This window comes from Pangasianodon hypophthalmus, chromosome 21 (genome assembly GCF_027358585.1).
Source record: "Pangasianodon hypophthalmus isolate fPanHyp1 chromosome 21, fPanHyp1.pri, whole genome shotgun sequence".
NCBI classification, from domain to species: Eukaryota; Metazoa; Chordata; class Actinopteri; order Siluriformes; family Pangasiidae; genus Pangasianodon; species Pangasianodon hypophthalmus.
The window spans coordinates 4,963,255-4,980,682 of NC_069730.1; the positions used below are offsets into that span (position 1 = coordinate 4,963,255).

General features: G+C 39.7%; 1 protein-coding gene across 1 annotated transcript in view; it reads left to right on the forward strand.

Annotated features, from left to right (window-relative positions):
* Positions 1 to 17,428, forward strand: part of LOC113543089 (myelin basic protein) — a 55,639-nt gene that overhangs the window by 14,006 nt on the left and 24,205 nt on the right. Inside the window, 2 exon segments of the mRNA XM_026941103.3 lie at positions 1,548 to 1,606; positions 6,117 to 6,177. Coding sequence (XP_026796904.1) covers positions 1,562 to 1,606; positions 6,117 to 6,177 — 106 coding nt within the window. The 5' untranslated portion in view covers positions 1,548 to 1,561.

The following is a 17,428-nucleotide window of genomic DNA, read 5'->3' on the forward strand; positions in this document are numbered from 1 at the left end:
AGCAAGATCACACTCGCAATCATGCTGTTGTAATGAATATCAGCACAGCTGTGTTTACCTACCACCGAATCACAGCCGCGCTGATGTCCAGTACAACAGCACGACTGCGAGTGCAAGTGATCTTGCGTAATTGTATAGAATTGCTTAGCGTCTGTGTCGATTGCATTTACCTCTTGCATTGCTGGCGTTTGATCTGCTTGTTTTGCTGCAGTTTTGGGTTAAATGTCGCACTATGTGATTAACGTGATTAGAAAAACAAATCGATGATACGTACTTGTCCTGCGTTCCTTTACAGTCGTCTGGACCTGAAGGTTTTATCACGCAGGAGGCATGCAAATATTTTATTACACCTCATGACATTAACACCATACATCAAGAGTAATGTTGGATCAGCGTTTGATAAGTGAGGAAATAATAACAGATCGCGGTGGCACACTGAGATTGGTGGACCTGTGTGTGTGTGTGTGTGTGTGTGTGTGTGTGTGTGTCAGTGTCACTCACAGTCTCATTTCTCGGGTTGCGAGTCAGTCAGCCATGCTGAGCCCATTTTTTTATCAGCTACCTGTGAAATGAAGGAACGTGTTTACATCGCTCATTTCTGTGAGGTGTGAAATTGTTGCACAGGATTTTTTAGCATGTTCAGGAGGGATTTAGGATTAAACTCGAGCATAAAAATATTATATTCAAATGAACAGCCACAGCCATCAGTTCAGGTCTAGAGGCTAGGATTTCTGGGCAGTAAGATAAGGTCTGTCTTATTCAGAAGGTCGTTAAACAAGGTTGGGAAGTTATGAAATGAGAATGTAGAATTAGAATATGCCTACACACACACACACACACACACACACACACACACACACACACACACACACTGGCTTGTAGCTGTTTTTTGTCACTTTTTGTTCTTTTGTAAAAAAAAAAGTGTTAAAAATAATTTATCTCTGTCAAAGTCTGTCTGTATCTATTTATCTGTCTGTCTGCATCTATCTATCTATCTATCTATCTATCTATCTGTTTGTTGGTCTGTTTCTATGTCTGTCTGTCTCTATCTGTATGTATTTTCATCTCTCTATCTGTTTGTGTCTGTATGTCTGTTTCTATCTATCTATCTATCTATCTATCTATCTATCTATCTTTCTATCTATCATCTGTTGGGATAAATGATGAAAAAGGTGTGTTGAGAAAAGCTCTGTGTGTTTTAGTAAACTGTTTTCCTGATTTTAATGTGATCTGGCTCATTTTGAGTGTGTGTGTTCCTGTGTGTGTTTGTATGTCTATCTATATATCTATCTATCTATCTACCTGTTTGTCAGTCTGTATGTCTGTCTGTCTCTATCTGTATGTATTTTCATCTCTATATCTATCTATCTATCTATCTATCTATCTATCTATCTATCTATCTATTATCTATCTATCTATGATTTGTTGGGATAAATTATGAAGAAGGTGTGTTGAGAAAAGCTCTGTGTGTTTTAGTAAACTGTTTTCCTGATTCTAGTGTGATCTGGCTCATTTTGTGTGTGTGTGTGTGTTTCTTTGTTCTGCAGTTGCTGTGGGAAGTATGGGACAGCACCTGGGAAAACGTGAGCCGTCGCCTGAGTCCAAGGTAAAACACTCACGCACACACACACACACACACTTGACTTTTCTCCTGTTTATTCATATTTCATTTGGTTCTGAATTGCACGTATAATGATGCACTGTATATGCTATAAAAACATTTTTTCATACCCTATGTACTGCACAGTATATAAGGAGTGCGCGGCTGTATCCCAAATGGCATATAAAGTGCACTGTCTGAAGTGTAGGAGAAAGCACTTGTTGGTTTCTAAGTGAAAAGTCTTCTATCACACTTATGTAGTGCACTGACAGAGGCAAGGGGGTAGAGAGATGTATCCTAAGTGGAAGTGCAGTGCACTACAGAGGCAAGATGCCCTTATTTTATTCCCTATTTAGTGCACTTAAGGATTGGGAAGTTGAATCCCAAATATCATGTAGTGCTCTTTCCCTATGTCTTTCTGCCTGTTTCTCTGTCTCACTCTTTTTCTTACTCTCTCGTTGTCTCTCTGTCTCACTGCCTGCCTTGTGTTTTTCTGTCTCGCTCTTTCTCTGTCTCACTCTTTTTTCTTACTTTCTCGTCTTTCTGTCTCACTGCCTGCCTTATGTTTTTCTGTCTCGCTCTTTCTCTGTCTCACTCTTTTTCTTACTTTCTCGTCTTTCTGTCTCACTGCCTGCCTTGTGTTTTTCTGTCTCGCTCTTTCTCTGTCTCACTCTTTTTCTTAGTCTCTTGCTGTCTCTCTGTCTCACTGCCTGCCTTGTGTTCTTCCGTATCGCTCTTTCTCCATCTCACTCTTTTTCTTACTCTCTTGCTGTCTTTCTATCTCACTCTCTGTCTATCTTTCTGCCTCACGCTCTCTCTGTCTCACTCTCTGTCTTTCTGTCTCTCCTCTGTCATCATACGGAGTGATAATGATCTGGGTTTCTTTCGTTCACTCAGGTACTCAGGTTGACGTCTCTAGTCTGAGAGACACCATGTTGCTAGGCAGTATGTTATTAGTGTGTGTGTGTGTGTGTGTGTGTGTGTTATTTACCGAGATCTGACTAAGAGCTGTGGGAACTTTTGTCAGCATGGTCTGTGAACACACTCACACACACACACACACACACACACACACACACACACGCACACACACAGCCCTGGGTCCAGTGTTCTAGGTTGCCATGGAAATTCGTGATGCTTCTGTGTCTTTGCTGACTACACACAAACACACAAACGATATTAAAGGTTGAATATACAACAATTTCAGTGTTCAAGTGGTAGTCAAGTCGTCTTATGTTTTTGTTGCTAGGCAACGGGTAACTATGTTGTTGCTAGAATGACTTCTCGCTGTTAGTGGACATTTCGCTAGCTAGCATGTAGCAGTCAGGTCCTTTATTTGGACAGTGTGAAGGCACAGACCAGAACGTTATAACGTCAACACTGCGTTCTGACTTGGAGCTACAAGGAAATTGTGATTTGCCGCATAAATGTAACATTATTTAAGAACTCTGGAATTAGCAAGGTTATTCCAACTGTTTATAACCCACCTGAGAGTGTTACTAACACAAACTGACCGAATACTGCAGTCGGAACTCATAATCTCATCATTTTCAACCTTAGTACGTTCAAGCTACAAAGGAAAGAAACAACTCCAAGTCTTTTTTTTTTTTTAGCAACAATCTAGCCAGCTAATTCTGAGTTACGAGCTTTAGTCAAACTTAACTTGTAACTCTCATGTAACTGACAATGACACATTAATAAAATTAAACTGATTTAATAACTGATCTAATAAGATTACAGAAATACTGGATATGAGCTATCATGGCAGCACACACACACACACACATACACACACACATACCAAGTTACAGAACATGATGTAAATCATTATTTAGTCATTAACCCATTTATTAGAAGTATAGAGATATAGAAAAAAGAAACAAAAGAGAGAACAAGAACAAAACAAGAACAGAGCAACAACCAAAATTGTAACTAAAACAGAACAAGAAACAGAGCTAGTACTAGAACGTTAAACTAAACCAGAAGAAGCAGAAACTAGAAGCAGAAACAAAACTAAAACAAGAACTAGAAACACACTGAGAACCAGAAACAGAAGTGTTACCAGAACCAGCGTTAGAGCAGAACTAGAATCAGGACTACCACTCGCACCACAGCTAGAGCCAGGAACATTCAAGAACCAACAACTGATCAGAATTAAAAACGAGAATAAGACAAGAAAAAAGAAACTAAAAATAAATAAATAAATAACAGACACCCCTAAGACCCATTGAGTAAGATCAGATCACTCAGATGTGATTCTTCCTCATACACACACACACACACACACACACACACACACCACCTGTTATGCGAATTTCTAAGTAAACCTGAGTGTGTTCATTAGTCTGAAACACACACACACACACACACACACACACACACAGAGCCAATTATATGATCTGAAGCCGAACACATTAGTGAGTCTCCTTATACATAAATTTACACTTGTACATCTCCTTATACATAAATTTACTCCTTACGCATAAATTTACACTTTAACTCAGGAGCTCTCGTAGGATACAAGCATTTTTTCCAATTTTCATGATTACCAAATTTCTTGTGTGGGTCCATCGAGGACTAGTGTTTAGGCCTCAGCGCTCTCACCAACACGGCCCAGGTTCGATTCCCGCTCAGGGAACCGATCTCAGCCACTGGGGTTGCACTTTACTGTGCACTATCAGTGCCAATCTCAAGCCCGGATAAAACTGGGGAGGGCTGCGTCAGGAAGGGTATCCGGCATAAAAACTGTGCCGTATCAAATATGAGGACCAATGATCTGCTGTGGCGACTCCTAACAGCATCAGCCAGAAGAAGAACAACCAAATTTCTTGTGTAAATGCTGCTACGGATGATTTTTTCATATTGAATTGATGAATTTGTTCGTATTCAGTTTAATAAACGAGGCCCATTGTGCCAGTGCTTTTACACATGCATACACACAGCAGTTTGGGATGAACTTAACAGAATGCAACAGGGAACTGGTATTTTTTTCCTCGAATGAGTTGGGAAACTATTGAGTCATTCGTGAGTAATGATCCCAAGTAGATTCATCTAATGACAGAGCACTACGCTCACGCAATTATGTTGGAAATGCATCACTAATGGGATTCTTTAACTCATTTCCACCAATATTGATCACGTGTATTAGGTGATGAGGCTACACTGCCTTAATCTAAATTAAATTTCTCTCTCTCCTGAGTTCTCACCAGACTTACACAACACGAAGTAGCTCTATCTCTTAACATGAGCCTTGAGTGGGAATGTTGCTGTATTTCTAAGTAAATACTCTGATTAATGTAATGGTGATACCCAGACCGATATCTGAGACCAGTATCAGAATGGAAGCATACCTAGATATACGTATATAACGTATTGTGATACTATATATCGGTGTGCATTCATTCCAATACTGGTACCAGGTATCGATCCAATACTGTGCTCGTGTACTCGTACTTGTAAAAAGCCTCCAATGCCAACACCCAGTATCAGGTGATACTATGATAGATTAGCTTCGACAGTAATCTAGATGTACAGTACTGTGCAAAAGTCTTAGGCACATGCAAAGAAATGCTATACAAAGATGCCTTCAAAATAATAAAATGAAATGTTTCTACATTAACAAATACTATAAAGAGCAGTAAACAGTAATAAATGAAACAAAGTCTATATTTGGTGTGACGACTCTTTGCTGTAAAAACAAATTAGCAGTCTCAGGTACAATGTGTGCAGTTTTATAAGGAAATGAGCTGTAAGTTTTACTGAGCATCTTGCAGAATCAGCCACAGTTCTTCTGGACACTTTGACTGTCGCACTTGTGACGTATTTTTGCAGCAAAACCCAGCAGACTTCATTATGTTTTTTTGTCTGAAAAGTGCTCTTTTACATAATATGCTGCTTTCTTTACTAACATACATAACATACATTTTTCAGTAACATTTAATTTTGTGCTGGAAAACTAATGTTTGGAAATCTAAAATGTTTTTGTACTGACTCGATAATGCGGAGGTCATAAAATACAAATCTGTAACAAAGTTTGTGCTAAAAAAAAAATAAATAGGGTGCGTAAGGCTTGTGCACAGTACTGTACATCACAATTAAAGATGGCAATCGAAGCAATGCAGACTGCAAACTCTTCTCTGTGAAAATATCAAGAGGAGCTACTACAGCATCTTCCTGCAATACAAGTAACCTGATAGAACGTTACGATGTTTAGACAGTATCTTAGGTAGAGAGCGTAAAGATGGCCAACCTGATCAAGCAGAGCAGTTATTATTGAGCGTGGTCATTAAAAATGAGCGCAAGGTGCCTGAATTGCAAGCACCCGAAAGTATCGAGTGTGGAGCAGTGAAGTGAGTGCACAGGGAAACTGTTACGAGCACTTCAGTTCTGCGAGCACTGAGACACGCAATGTGCATATCACGGCCCCTGATTGCTTAATGTGAGCCGTATAACAGTGGGATGGAGCAAGTCATGTTGAAACTCACCTGTGTGTGTGTGTGTGTGTGTGTGTTTTCAGACTCTGTCAGACCCAGCATCTAAAACCACAGCGGACTCCGAGTCTCAGGATGAGGTCTTTGGTAAGAGCTTTATTTTTATTTTTTTGGTGCTTTTTGTTTCTTTGTACTTTCTGAGATGTTCTTAAGGTGGCCTTGGCTCTGAAGATGCGGCATAATGAATCCTCACAGCTCTGAGTCACGCCAGTGTGTTTGTCAGGACTCATCCACTCCACTCGGAGAACAAAGGAACACACGCTTTGTTCACCATGATGAAAGTCTCTCTCCACTGTTATTTTCACCGAGCGCTGAAATCTACAACGAGATGTGACAATATATCAGTGTTATGGTATACTGCAATAAAGACAGCTGAAATAGTTCTAGACAGGCAGATAGATATGGAGATACAGAAAATGTAGAAGGAAATGTAAAATGTCAGCTCAAGTTAGTAAGTAAATCTAAGCAGGATTTGAATTATGGCCCTCTCCTCAGGTGAGGTTGAGATGGTCCAAGAATATACAGTTATTTCTCTACAGAAGGGGTTCATAAACTTTTTGCAACCCCTTTATCTTGAAAAAAAAAATCCTCAGGCCCATTCAGTGCAGATTTATTCAATGAACTAGTCAAATATTAGGCTTAAATGTGTATTATAATATTCTGGCTATTTATTTGAGAACTTTCCTCCTCCAGGTCCACACATTAGGTCCAGGTTGACATTATTTATTGACTGACTTTTTTTTTTTAATTGTTTTCTATTCCGTTCAAGTGACCAGTCAAAGAAGCTAAGAACTGTAACAGCTCAATCATCACTATAACTTTGAAAATGATTGGTTGTGACCCCAGTTTGAGAACCAGTCCACAACTCCTATTCCTAACAAGCTCACTGTGACTGTCACCAAGAAGACTATATTACTGGACTGGAAAAATAGTCCAAGCTTCTTACTAAATGTATTAATATTTATTGGAAATTATCTAGCAAGCCAGAGTATGCTGACAAGTAAATCCCATAGCAATAATTATCAAAAACAAATGACATCGTGTCACTAATGACACCAAAAACATAAGTTAGATTATAATAGATTATAAAATAGATTACAGATAGATTTTTTAGATTTTTCTGCTGTCATTTCCATTTTATACTGCGGACGCAAATCTCTGCACTGAACACTGAACAGTACACCACTGTAAGTACTGATAATAGGGTGTAGGTGGCATGGTGTACTATTTAGACATTGATTAATATGGATGCTGGACATAGCCATGATGAAACACATACACAACCAGTCACGCTCTATTTGCCCCCCTCATTTTATTAACAACATGCAGTCAGGACCCAGCATTTGTTAGGGTGCCCCCTGGTGGCCAAGGAGCCTTACACATATCACTTATTTAGCTTATTATATATAGATATAGATATAAAGTAAGTTGACCGTTCTGTTAAAGTAACAATATGGCTTCATTTGGGTTGATTTTTTTTTTCTTTAGACCTTTTTGTGGGTTTTATATGGTAGGTCAAATCGTCATTCATATAACTGAAATACACAGTGAGATACAGTGAAATGGAGATTCAGGTAGAAATCAGTTTTACAGTGCATTAGTGATAACTGACTGCTGGACATCACATGTGTGTGTGTGTGTGTGTGTGTGTGAGAGGGAGAGAAAGAGAGAGAGAGAGAATACACTCTCTTCTAACAGTTAATGGGCGTTTAATAGCGTTTAAAGACGCCTGATCTGATGTGTGTTTGCTTAGAGCTGCTAACTAAGCAAACACACACACACCCCAACACACACAGTGTAAAACTGTTGACACACGAACAACAAATCTAACATCAGCGTTAATACGCGGCTCAGCCATTAAGGCTTCATTCAAGGCTCGAGTCTGCTTCATCCAGCTGAGAAAGAAAGAAAGAATTGGGAAGTAGATCCACTGGCTGGATTAGAGTTACTTTAAATTTAGGAACGCCTGTCAGCCAGAAAAATCGTGGCGTTTCTGATCCAATATGGAGTCTCACTTTGAGTGATGGACGTTTTGAGTAATTTTCTTGTCTATAACTCAGTTAATGGATGTTTAATGTAAAGAGTCTGACATACGGTGACTTACTGGCGCGCAACACTACAAAGTTACAAAACCAGACATCGCAAAAGTGCAGCGGGTTCACACCACCACAACATTATCGCAACATGAAAACCAAATCTGAAAAACAGACGCAACAAAATGAATGGAAACAATTACACAATTGTTTCCTCAGAGCAAGCTAAGCCACCGTCAACGAGTCTTACCAAATTAATGATGCTAATGATGTTTGAAATAACATGCTAGTAAGAAGTGGAAAATTACATCTTACATTATAAAACTATATCTATGCTTCTTTTTCTCCTACTGTCACGTCGATATCCCTGTGGTCAGAATATAGCTAGCTGGCTAGTAGCGTTCAATCTTTAACACATAATCCTGATTGGTTAATTCTGTTTCTCATCATAAGAGCTCGTAGCCAGTAAAATGTGATTAAAGAAACGAAGGAACACATTCATTTGACGTCTGGTGCGGTTAAATATGGAGGAATGATGTTGTAATAATGACTCTGTTGACCTTTTATGAACATTATTATAACGCAATTACCTCGCTAAATAATATTATCTGAGAAGGATATAATCAGCTGTGCTGTATGTGTGCTGTTTTAATCACCTACGAATAAGTGTTTGGAACTCTGATTAATATATTTCCGGGAGGGGGGTATGATGGGATTCTGCACCTCTGCTGTGACGGGATCAATACTGGAGCAGTGTTATATCCAAAATCAGAAACTAAAACAAAACTAAAGAATAACTAATAACTGACCAATTATAATGCTCTAATATTTCGCTGCTCAATTATTAAAACATAAATCTCACAGAATGAGATCATTAGGCTCACAGTCTGTGTTTCATAAACAGAATCTGCATGTAATTAGAGTTATGATGCAGCTGTGGCCATTTTAGTGCTATTACAGGAAGGCAAGTGTTTAATGCAAGGTTACTGTGAGGGAATGAACACACACACACACACACTCATAGACAGTTCTCTACACAGCTGTCTCACTCTCTGCTGTCTGTCGCTCTGCTTTTGTCTCTTTGTTTATTTCTCCCTCGTCAATTCAGTTCAATTCAATTTGACTCAGTTTAATTGGGTTCAGTTCCGCTTTAATGGTTCAGCTGTATCAAGTGCAATATTGCCAAACCATAAAAATGTCTCTTTGTCCTTGTCTTCTTGTCATTGTGATTTAATTAAAGATAGATTGATTGGCATCACAGGTTTACTTGTCTTATTCTCTGTCTCTCTGTCTGTCAGTCTCTCTCTTCCTCTCTCAAAAATGCTCAGAGTGTAAATTGGTTTTCTATTGATCTGTCTCTCATGTTAACTGTGTGTGTGTGTGTGTGTGTGTGTGTGTGTGTGTGTTTGTGTACACGTGAGAGTGTCCTTCCTGATGCTACTCTCATTACTGACTGTTTAGGCACAAACACACTTCAGTGTCCTTCTCCGAAGAACGTTTGTATGAATAGTCATGCAGGGTGATGTCATTAAAGCTGCACTCATACAGCACTGTGAAGATTTAGGTTTATTTTAATTCTTTCTATGATTTGAACTTAGGTTGCATTGCATTTTTGTCATTTACATTCTACCTCGTTTCCTGTGACGAGTAGACCCTGAAATGCTTATCATGCAAAACCTGTTCGTTTTGTAGATAATTTCAGTGAGAGGTGGGCTGTAGGCTTGTGGATTTAATACATCTTGTACCTTTTAAAATACAGTTCATCTGTTCATTCATTCATTCATTCATTCATTCTTCTTCTTCTTCAGTAACCATTGAGCACTGACACATTAAGGGACCATACAGTGTGAGCACCTCACTGTCGCATTGAGGGATCAAGTCGTTCAGTGTGAGCACCTCACTGTCGCATTGAGGGATCGAGTCGTACAGTGTCAGCACCTTAGTGTCGCATTGAGGGATCAAGTCATACAGTGTGGGCACCTCACTGTCACATTAAGGGATCGAGTCATACAGTGTGAGCACCTCACTGTCGCATTGAGGGATCGAGTCATACAGTGTGAGCACCTCACTGTCGCATTGAGGGATCGAGTCATACAGTGTGAGCACCTCACTGTCGCATTGAGGGATCAAGTCATACAGTGTGAGCACCTCACTGTCACATTGAGGGATCAAGTCGTGCAGTGTGAGCATGTCACTGTCACATTGAGGGATTAAGTCGTACAGTGTGAGCACCTCACTGTCACATTGAGGGATCAAGTCATACAGTGTGGGCACCTCACTGTCACATTGAGGGATCAAGTCATACAGTGTGAGCACCTCACTGTCACATTGAGGGATCGAATTGTGCAGTGTGAGTATGATCATGCACTCAACAAAGTGGTAAACACTTTTGCAAGAACGACGACTCATTAGCTAGCAGTCCATCAGCTGTATGATATCGTTGTCTATCCCAGAGACACAGTAACTGACAGCTTTCAGAGCACCTTCGTAAAGACTGATTAGTAAAGACATCTGGCCGGAGAAATTTTTTTGCTTGTATTATGCTTTTAACTTTCTATTTCTGGGGCTTGTCTGAGTGCCCATTGAGTCACGGTTTTGGAGGTTAAAGTGTTTTTCGCTTGTGAACCAGTGTGTCTGTGTGTGTGTGCCTCCGAACAGCACATACACGCTGTTCTTTTTCCTCTGTTGCGTCAGGAGAGACAGGAAGAGCATTATTTCTGCAATCAGACATCCATCCACACACACACACACACACACACACACACACACACTAAACGAGAATAAACTCCAGCTCAGCTCCAGACAGATAAGGATGCACATAAGCGGGACAGATAAGGACAGATGAGTAATGTATCTTAGAAGAATACAGGTTGTAAACACCGTGTGTATCTGATGAACTGAGAGATAATATTCCTGCACAGTCTGATCGTCCAGGCGTGAATACCTAAATGCCGTAATTGAAAATAATTGGCTTTGTATTGACTTCAGTAGAAATCCTTCTTAACAGTGTTTAAATTATTACATTAAAAATTGCCATGTTATAGGAGGAATAAATCACTTAGGGACGTACAGTTATTAGAAAATAATCAACTTCTGGGTGGTAACATTAATTCCGCTTCGTTTCATGTTGCATCACACCTCCCTGTTGTTGATTATTTTTCCATAACAGCATACTCCGTGATGTTTTGTTCTTTGAAATACAGACATGGCTGACTGATACAGGCAAATACAGACATGGCTGACTGATTCTCTCATTTGTTCTCATTGTTTCCTGAAAATTAGGTCTCTGCTTGTCAGAACTCGCACTCCATTCATTATACAGTACATTTTGACTCTTTTCTGAGTGCCTCATTTTGCAGTCATGCTGAAAGCCTAATGAAGAAAATTGCTTACCCTCATGAAATCCCAAGTACACTACAATGGATCAGCATCCAAACGATGTAGCCTGGTTGGTACAGGACTATGGTGTATTGTAGGCAGTAGGGTGTCATTCTTCTCATATCAGCTGGAAATACAGTTTTTCATTGTTTATACCTTTACAGAATAATGCTAACTATAACTATTTCAAGTTAGCGCCATACACCGTCATGGCCTTATGTTATCACAAGCTGAAAAGTTTTAACTTTGACATGTGTCTTCCGCAGAGGTTCTAATTCCCACAGCCTTGATTTGAGTGTATAATGACTGGAAACGGTAACACACTTTAGACACGCTTCGAGCTTTCGAGTGCCTCAATTCTTGATTAACGCACTAGGGTAAGGACAAACACTACAGTCTCTTCAGGAACTGTGTGATTATGTAGAGAAGACGATTTGAACCCCCAACCCCGGAGATGGAAGGCAACAGTGCTAAAACCTGTGAGCAAATCAAAATCATCATTCCAGTTTGTCAGAATGATGGTCCATCCATCCATCTATCCATTTTCTGTTCCACTTATCCTACACAGGGTCGCGGGGAGCCATGGAGCTTATCCCGGGGACTTGAGGCACAAGGTGGGGGACACCCATTGCAGGGGACAATCGCACACACACATACTCACCGATTCATAGTACAGACAATTTAGAGATGCCAATCAGCCTACAACACATGTCTTTGGCCTGGGGGAGGAAACCGGAGTACCTGGAGGAAACCTGGGAAGGCAGAGGCAGGAATCTTCCCCGAATCCAGAATGATAGTCTTACTACTTACACACAAACTTCACAGATATTTATAAAAAGTTTAATAAGTTTAATTAAAAAGCTTTATATAAATATATTAAAAGTTTGGTTTTCTGCAGGGCAAGACAGAAAAACGGTTGCTAAGTGAAAATAACAACACAATGAAATTTAATCTATAATATGCCAAATCCAAATAACAGCAGTGAAGCAAAGTATTTCTTTGTATATTTTTTGATATATTGCAGATGGCAGATAGCTGGATTGTCACCGTGCCTGCAGTGTTATTGTCCCAGACACAGAGATAAGAGCAGAAACTCATAAACTATAATAAATAAATAAAGCCAATAAATACATAAATCCAATTTCTCCCTTTGGTGGGATTCAGAGCATGCGATGGGAAAAAAATAGCCAATAAATTAATATTTTTGTCCTTCCAGTCATTTCTCCAGAAAGCTCGCACATATACACATACACACTCAGAGTAAACACACAAACACACAAACACACAGCGGTTTACTCATTCGCATCATCACTGATGATGTCAGTGTTTACAGAGAAGATGCAATTTCCAGTTTAAAGAAAAGTTACCTTTTGAATTACCATAACTGTGTGTGTATGTGTGTGTGTGTGTGTGTGTGTGTGTGTGTGTGTGGCTGGCACTAGCTGGTACGGGCTCTGATTATTGCCTCACTACTGAAAAGCTCACATTGTTGAGGAGTGTGTGTGCATGTGGGTGTGTGCGTGTGTGCTCCTTCTCACTATTGTTTTTTTCTCTCTTTTTCTCATTCTTTTTCTCTGTCCGTTACTCTCTTGCTAATACTACTGTTACTAATCATAATAATAATTGAGCAGCATTTTCTATTTCTATCTTATTTTTAATTTTCATTCCAACTTTCAGGAAGGTTTAGTAGAAAGTTTAATAGAGTGCACTTGTAAGAGCCAAGTGCTCTTTGTGTGTGTGTGTGTGTGTGTGCGTGTGTGTTTGGGTTTGTGTAAGAACCCCAGCAGAAAAAAAATCTGAAAGTCCCACTTTATTAAGTTTTAAGCCAGCGACAGTGATCTAAAGACGAGATGATAAAGCATGCAGCACGGTTTTGGTATTTTAGATTAAGGTTAAGTTATCTGACTTTAGGTTCTGTTTTGTGTTTACACTTAACCCCGTTGTTGAGTTCAACAGGTGCATGTGTAAATGAGGTCTGATACAGCGTTCAGAGGACAGAATCCAACATTAGAGAGAGGCTGTGAACTCTGGAGGAGAGCGGAACACTGACACCATCAGTATAAACACAAAATTCAGCAAGGAAAATTTCAACTCCAGCTTTTAGAATTAACCAGTTAAAAAAAGTTAAAAGTTATGGAAACTGTGGTTAAAGCAGAAGTTTTATTTATTTTTTTTTTAAATGTCCCTACAAGGAAAACTGTTTTTTTAAATAAAATAAATAATATTTTGTGTTTTTTTTTTTTTTTTTTTTTTTTTTCTTTCTTACTAAAACAGCCAAATGTTTTCCCAAATGTGAGGTAAAGGTTGGGGCTAAATTTAGGTTTAGACCTAGCATTAATTAGCTGCATTATTAGTTATGTCAGTGGAAGGTCCTCATAATGACAATAAACCAAAAGATTAGTGTGTGTGTGTATGCACGTGTGTGTGTGTGTGTGTGTGTGTGTAAAAAGGTTCTGAATCCTTGAGCTCACGTCATTGGCTCTGACCATCTGGCAGGACAATTAGAGTGAGACTATGTGTGTGTATGTGTGTGTGTATGTGTGTGTGTGTATGCGTGTGTGTATGCACACTTTCCATTACTCCTGTAATTGAAAGGACATTGTGTAAAAGCTTGCGATAAATACAGGAGTGGTCAGTGCAGGAGAACGCGCGCACACATATACACGCACATGCACACACACACATGCACACACACATACATAAATACATACATACATACACACATTTGATATACTATCTTTCTAAGGACCTTCTATTGACATAATTATTAATGCAGGCAATTAATGCATTAATTAATGCAATTCATTTTAAATCTAACCCTAACCTTACTAAAAGGAAACCTTTTTGGCTCTTATTTTTTTTTAAGCAGAAGCTGCAATTTCTCTAAAAAAAATAAATAAATAAATGTCGGTCACATGTCCCCACAGGGTCAAAACTGTTAGTTCTTCCTACAAATTTATGTTAATGTTGTTAAGTTATTATGTGTAATTAAAAAAACAGTATTTTGTGCTATTCAGTATATCGAGCATCATATCAGTATATCATTCCTCATCACCACTACCAGGGTCCCCATGTGTCCCTGTTCACGGTACGAAAATAAGCCACTGTGGATCGACGTGAAATGATGTCAGATCGGATCTGACACGGATCCAGCGTTGCGGTCCGACTCTGGTATTCAGTATCAGATCGTTGCATTCCTAGAAACAGCTGTTAAAATTGTCTGATTGCTATCATGTAAGAACACACACAGTATAGCACAGTCAATCTCACAAGTCAATCTCACCCCCAAGCTGGTATTTCAGAAATCTGCTATATTTTAGTTAGCAGAATTAACGCAGGCGGAGGTCAGTGGGTCGCATCCCCGACTCCATCCGAAGGCAGCAGAACAGAGAGTGAGTGTGCACTGGAGCGGTGGGAGGCGGCATGCTTGCCGTTCCACCGGCCCACTAGAGAGAGAGAGAGAGACAGAGAGACAGAGAGAGAGAGAAGGAGAGAGAGAAAGAGAGAGATGGAGATGGAGCCCACTTTCTACATTCCTTTTCCTCTGTATCTCTGTTAATGTGGGTGCGTCCTGTTTGTCCTCTTTTTCTTGTCCCTTATACAACTTTTCCACTTCCTGTTGAGACATTATTGCACATAGATAGATAGACAGATAGATAGATAGACAGATTTGTTTTTACTTCTCATCTATTCTCATTAATGAAATAACTAAATCTATTAGACGTACTACAAATCATGTTTACTCCAAATATACTTAATAAGATGGCAGCACAGTGCTGCAGAGGATCCTGTAGGTTCCTCAGAGCTCCAGGGACCCCGGGTTCGATCCTGAGCACAGGTTACAGTCTGCACATGTTCGACTCTGGGTTTGCATCCACCTCCTGAAAACATACCAGTAGATGGACTGGCTACACTAAATTAACCCTAGGTGAGAATGTGTGTGTGTGTGTGTGTGTGTGTGTGTGTGTGGGGTGCCTTGAGGTGGACTGGCGTCCCATCCAGGACGTATTCTCCCCTCGGCCCAATGTTTCTAAGATCTACCGCAACACTAACCAGGATAAAGTGGTTACTGATGAATGAATGTGTATTCAACAAGATAAAATAAAGGCCACGTTAAACAAGTATGTTTGATCTATATCTAGAACGCCTATAGAGTTAATGAGCACATGTTCACAAACACTACTTCAGAGTTTAAGGGCAAAGTAAGAATCTTTCTGCTACAGTGATTAATTATCAGGATTAACAGTAAGCTTGAGCAAAGTGCTCAGGATGAGCTGTGCTGCTTCATGAGATCACCAGCATACACCTGAATTAACCCATTTATAGCTTGAAGTCAATGAGGAATGTAAGAGGCAGCCATTTTAACTTGGGTGAAATTGCAGCTGGAAGAAACTCAGCACTGTTATTCTCTTTCTCTCCTTGGAAAGGACGTGGGCTGCTGCTTTCTGAACTAGCTGAAGTTTACATCATGAGATTGAGGGACAGCCAGCAAGCAACACGTAATCTTCTTCAGTAGTCCAACATAGAAGTTATGCAAACATGCACTAAATAGTCAGCGTCATGTACGGGTAGCGTATGTCTTCTTTTGGTTATGCTTATCAAATTATGCTATGAAGTAATATCAAATAATAGACCAGCATCATGTGTGTGTGTGTGTGTGTGGGTGCGTGTGTGTGGTGCTCAGTCCGCTATCAGATAAGTGGCACGGAGTTCAAACTCCATCCTCAGAGGAGTTATTCCAGCCACACAAGGCTTTTTGTTCATCCGGAATAACAGTGCACTCCACACAACGCGTCTCTGTTCAGAAACGATTAGCATGCAGATTCACACCATTCCTCTGAACATAGCACGCCCTTTTGTCCTCCTCAGCACAGAGAGAATAGCGTTAGAGAAATCCTCGTTCCTCGTTCCTCGTTCCTTCACACAATAATACGTACGCTCCATATTGCGAATTACAGACGAGCACTGTAGTTAGCCTTTATACTTCTTTTTTTTCTTCTTCTTCTTTTTTCTGTTCTGTAATACATTCAGCTCAAACTCAGTACTTCAAACTTTATCACCTTTACAATCTTTTAAAAATATTTCAGTTTAAAGTGTGAAACTTTCCCAATCAAACCCACTGACTAATTTAACTGATGATATCATAATGACCAATCAGCAGCCTCGGTTAAAGGCACATACATGTGGGTGCATTTCATTGCACATTAATAGTCTGGTTTTTATCACTTAGCAAATGATTCTGATTAAAGCTGTTATCAGATTTCAGGATTTCAGCGCAGTAATCAGCTAATTCACTATGATAAGTGTAACAAGTATCCCTGGATTTACTGCTGTGCCATTCATTTTTAAAGTAACGGTACCTTTACTAGAGTGAGGGCTTTGGATACTCTACCCACTACTAGTAGTTTCTTCCTTCCATTTCTTCCAATCTCTCTAGCTTCCTTCCTTCCTTCCCTTCTCTCTTCTTCCTTCATTCCTCTCTAACTTTCTTCCTTCCATGTTTCCTTCCTTCCTTTCCTTCCTTCCTTTCTTCCTTCTTCTCTAGTGCCCTTCCTTCCTTCCTTCCTCCCCTTCTTTCTTCTTCCTTCATTCCTCTCTAACTTTCTTCCTTTCCTTCCTTCTTTCCCACCTTCATTGTTCTCTAGCTTCCTTCCTTCCTTCATTCTTTCTAGGTTCCTTCCATCCTTCCTTCCTTCCTTCCTTCCTTCCTCTCTAACTAACTTCCTTCCTTCTGTCATTCATTCCTTGCTTCCTTCCTCTCGTCCTCTTTCATTGCACTCTATCTTTCTTTATTTCTTCCTACCTTTCTTTACTCCTTCTTTCTATTCCTTTGTCACTTCCTTCCCTATGTCATTCATTCATTAAATTAGTAGTTTGTTCCTTCCTTCCTTCCTTCCATCATTTTTCCTTCCTCTCTTCTTCCTTCA